Below are 5059 nucleotides of genomic sequence, written 5' to 3' on the forward strand. Positions count from 1 at the left end.
ACAATGTCTATGATTGAGCATCCCTCTTAACCTATTGCATCTTAGAACAGCACTGAAGAGCTGTTATACAAGTTACTGTTTTTGAAATAAATTCTCCATGCTAAGAGACTCATCAGAGATGCTCAGGTGTTCAGGGTTCTTTATGGACACAGTGAAACCCAAAGGCAAGTCCACAGTGCCAGCATTCCATTTCTCTTGCAAGTGATTTCTCAAGTAACACATAAAACCTCTTAAAAAATTTTGTGCGTAAGCATATGTATTTTCAGGAATCCCATGTTTCAATAAAGTAAAGCATGCATAAAAGGTAACAGATTTTCTGGATAAGACCATTTATTTTAGCAAATAGATGAATCTTTATGATGAACTGGAGGCTGCAACAGCTGCTCTCTTGGGCTTCGGTGTGGTTCCCTCACGGAATCCATTCCTGAAATTAGAAATAGTTATCACTTTTTGAAAGGTGTATTTTCACTCCAGGTCATTTATTCTAGCAATATTACAGATCAAGTTTACCATCTTTTTGTCAGCTTATCTCAGTAATGCACTGAAATCACTATGAAGTTCATATGTTCAGACATTTTTAGTAAGAAGCATCATTGACAAGCTGTTTGGAATTAGTGGCATGGTTTTCTTTCTTCTGTTAAAGTGAATTTGACTTCTTCAAATAGGAAGATTTCAGTAACCGAGTGTAAACAGTGAGACTGAATCAGATGCAGCACATCAGCTGAAGGCATCCCATATTTTATGTTCTACTAAGCAACTCAACAATACATTTCAGTTTGTTAGAACTTAAAAAGCAAGTCCATTTCTTACGGAAGTTCTCCGTGCTTCCAACCAAAAATTAGCACAGGCATGACAAAAGTCAGCCCCAAGCTTGCTGTTGGACGTGACACTTCTATTTCAGCCACACTTGGTGGAACAGAGGTTGCAGTTATAAAAGAGCTATTTTCTAGCTACTGCTGGGATAGACTGTGCTAATTAAAAAAAACACCTATGAAAACGATCCCTCTACTACACCTAGTTCCAGGACTTACTAGACCAGAAGTTACACAGTTCTGTTTTAGAACATGGATTTAATATAAGAAGAATTCTTAATATAACAGCACAGTACCTTCCCCTACATTACTTCGTAAGTACAACTCCCAGCTTTATAGTAAGTTCTTGAAACCTCCAACATAATCTGGTATTATAACTACTTACTGCTAACTGAATCCCAGGTAACAGAGGGACTACAGAACTATTTCAATTCTCAACTTTTTTTGTGGATTTAAGTGAAGGGATTAGAACACATTTCAAGAATTCTCTTATAAAAACCCACACTTGAGTGCAACCAGCACTTAACTGACTCACAAATACAAGCAGTATCTTTTCAAATTTGGCCATTTTATTACAATACCCTCTCTGTTCTGCACTACCTGCATTTAAAAGAAACATCAGAGCTTCTTACACAGCCCATGTATTGGTTACCATTGGTTACCATTACCATTGGTAATGGTAAGCTTTATAACCTCAAAGGAATATGCTACCTATTATATAAGACATTGTTTATTTCATGATATATTTTAAAAAGACCCTACCACATTAAATGTGCTAACCAAACATGTTAACTCCGAATCAAGATGGATTTCAGAATAAAGTCAAATCCACGTTAAGATTTCAAGTTACACTAGTTTGCAATGAAACATCATACCTGAATCGACGATAGACCTTTTTCAGGTGCCTCATGCGACCAGTACCAGTGGTGTTGCGTCTCTTAGCCTTTGCGCTCCAGTTATCTAGAACATGCAAGTTACTGTTACTCCCGATGTCCACAAAATAATTTGCTGCACAGTACATTTGAATGGCACAAATATTCACCAACAAAAGAAAAAAAACTTTTAAACCAAGTCAATTTTTATGTAGTAATACTGCAAGGTAGCTTAAGTATCAGCTAAATTAGTTAAATCAGTATTAATTTCCAATTTCAGAAAAGCTTCAAATGCTCCAGGATGACAGACTATTCTTCCCTGGTTTGAAAAAAAAAAAAAGTCTAACTATTGAAAAAGATTAATGCAAGTATTTAAGCTCAAGTCAGTTAAAAGCTCCATACTTACACTTTCTCTTACGCTTTGCGGGATATCCACATTTCCCACAGGTAGACTTCTGCAGGTGGTATGCCTTGGACCCACATCGACGACACAAGGTGTGTGTCTTATTTCTTCGCTTACCAAATGATGACGTACCCTTCGTCTGAAAAGGATTTCAAGACATTGCACACTGTAAATATCACTACCACTTGAAAGATAGATACATACCTCAAAGAATAACTTTGTCTAAAATACTGGCAGAAGTTCCCTAACTCCTCTGGGGAATTAGTTGCTGGGTGGAACTCTGGCACAGGGAGTTTATCAGAGCCACGCTGAACTCTAAACCACCACCCCAGTTTTACCTGTAGGCCTCCTCCACTTTCAGAAATGGGTTCCTTATACTTCCCTCTGCCACTCCGGCCCCACTCCCTGCTGTGCACTGACCCACATGAAACCACCCAGCGTTTATCCCCAAGGCCCTTCTCGTCTCCCCCAACCTCCTCACCAACGAATATTAAACTTGCTTTTCCTATGAAAAGGCGCTTTTCTCCCGCATGCCTGCCACACGCTCCCCGCGGGCGGCCAGGTCAACCAAACCCCGTCTCTTTAGGCTCCCCGCACAGCCCAGCCGAGGGGCCCCATGAGGAGCCCCGCCGGCAGCACCACCCCAGCCCCCCCGCCGCCACGCCAGGCCCCGAGGCCAGGCCCCGAGGCCGCGGCCCTCCATCGGCCGCCCCGCCGCCGGTCGGGCTCGCAGCATGGCGCTGGGGCTTCCCCGAGCCCTCGTCGAGGCCCGCGGTGCCGCCGGGCGCGGCGTGGCGGCGGATGGCGGCCGATGCCCCGCGCCCGCGCCCCGGCGCTCACCATCTTCCCCCGCCGCCAGCACCAAAGAGGCCGAGCCCCGCCTCCCTTCCGCTATAGTCCCGAAACGGCTTCCGGGGGAGCGGCCGCACAGGCAAGCCCGGCCCGCCCCGGCCCGGCCCCTCAGGGCCTACGTGCTGCCTTCCCCTGTGCTGTCCCCGCTGCAGCCCCCCCCCAAACCTCACTGCTGGGCTGCGGTGCCTGGGGAGGGCTGCTCGCACAATTAACATCCAAGAGCGGGGCGTTTTTGGCTGTGATAAATACGAAGTGAGCTGTTGTAAACAGTGGAGAGTCCGCTTGTCCGTGGCACACAGCTCCTGTGATACCGTCTAAAGCATTAAAACAGACATCATCAGTGAGAAATCACTTTTTATTCAGATGCACCACATACATTCTCCTACCATACATCTCCAATAGACCTAGAGATTATAGGAAATTACATCAGAGTTAATACTGGACAAAATTACGCATACAGAGAAAACTGCATAAATTTGTGTTTATTTTATCACCAGTTCAATGCGTACAATCCTAAATGAAAATCAGGAAATGATGATAAAGCCACTTTACTTAACATTGATTGTAGAATTACAAGCCTGCAAACTGTGAGGAGCCCTCCTGTGAAGAACGTAGACAACTGAAACCCTGTAATGTAGAGCATTTTGAACAGAAAAAGAGATCAGCCCATGGCACAATCTCAAAAGCAATTAGGCCTCATCTGTTGTATATTCACTTTGGTACAAATCAGCCTTGTGCAGTTGTCCTGATGTTAATTTGTCATTTGTTTCCTGAGCGTGGCCTCCCACTGAATTCCTTCAGCGCTGGTTTATGTGCTGGAAGGCTTTTGACTTCTGCTAGGGTTGAGAGATAGGGCAAAAAAGCCATTTTGACATTATCTGCGTTGTTTCCAGACACATAAAGGTGTGTCCCAGGCACCTCACTTCTTTCACTTCGGCGATTTCCATCCCCAGATGGAAATATATCGCATCTAGTCCATCCATGGTCCATCTGTAGTGAAAGGTGAGAGACAAGTCTCTCTCAACTCTCACTGAAAAAAAAAAAAAAACAACAAACCAAACAACTGTTTAAGTATGAATTCATCCTACAGGCTGGACTGGGTCATATTTTCCCAGAAACCTGGGTGTGCATCTTTCATCTGGTGCCTCCTTTCTTCTCTTTTTTTCACATTAGGTCTCAGAAATCTGTAAGATGCTGTGAAGACGTTGGACAGATACCATAGCAACAGCCTCCAACAGAAGTGTGTTGGTTCGGCTGCCTGCAAGGATACATTGCCAAAGGAATTATTCTTGTCCTTTGTGGGGTAAAAATAATCTTGTTCATTTAAATATTTTCAAACCTGTTAGGAAAGAAGGACTCTTGGTATCATCATGCAGTCTTCTTCAGTATTCAGGACAACTGAAAACTTATAGAGTAGGGAATGGGCAGAGCCGTGGCTGACCCCGTATCATCCCAGCAGCTCTTAGCCCCCACACAGGTCATGCATGAAGATGGCGTTCACTGCCAGTTGTGAACTCCAGCCTGCTTAAAACCACAGGCTCGCATACTAACAGCTGCTGAATGGCACCAGCCTAAATTCAGTGACCAATTCACTCTTTTTCAATGCAATAGGAAGTAACCCAAATGATACAGAAGGTCTGGATTTCAGGACTGTCTTTCTGATGCAGGAAACACCAGTCTGTCACTACAACATACTGCAGCTCCCACACAGCACCTGGCGTCCAGCCAGTGATGGGGGAAACTGTTGTTGCAATGCCAGCAGATAATGTGATCCTACTACGCATCTAGATAAAGGTTTATTGAATACTGTGGAGGCGGGTGCCTTTCTCTGTATCCCCTAACACAGTATTTTGCAGCCTGTCTGATATAGTTGGGAATGAAAAACTGAAGCCAAAAGTAACACTGGACATACCCACCCATTTTTCCTTCCATCCCTCAGGTGTACAAGCCTCTCTGCCTCAACCTGATCCCATCCATAGACCTGCCTGACCTCCTTGCTCTGCCCTGGTACTTTACTGGGGAAGAGGAGGAGAATCGCCTACTTCCAGTTCCTGGCTGCATTAACACAGTGTAGCCTTACATGTAAGTCCAACTGGGGGACAGGGGAGGCCAAAACAGGG

The 5059-nt window shown here is 44.6% G+C and overlaps 1 protein-coding gene and 1 non-coding gene across 2 annotated transcripts; both read right to left on the reverse strand.

Moving 5' to 3' along the window:
- Positions 1-238: 238 nt before the first annotated feature.
- Positions 239-3067, reverse strand: RPL37 (ribosomal protein L37). The gene is made up of 4 exons (XM_040540079.1): positions 2928-3067; positions 2091-2226; positions 1688-1772; positions 239-424 (listed from the first exon to the last, which is right to left on the reverse strand). Exons 1-4 carry the CDS (start codon positions 2928-2930, stop codon positions 355-357), a joined length of 294 nt encoding a protein of 97 aa, XP_040396013.1. The 5' UTR covers positions 2931-3067; the 3' UTR covers positions 239-354.
- LOC121062403 lies at positions 523-603 on the reverse strand. Its single transcript, XR_005815539.1, has one exon. It is a non-coding gene; the product is annotated as a small nucleolar RNA SNORD72 (small nucleolar RNA).
- Positions 3068-5059: the final 1992 nt, after the last annotated feature.

Source organism: Cygnus olor, chromosome Z (genome assembly GCF_009769625.2).
Source record: "Cygnus olor isolate bCygOlo1 chromosome Z, bCygOlo1.pri.v2, whole genome shotgun sequence".
In the NCBI taxonomy this organism is placed as follows: Eukaryota; Metazoa; Chordata; class Aves; order Anseriformes; family Anatidae; genus Cygnus; species Cygnus olor.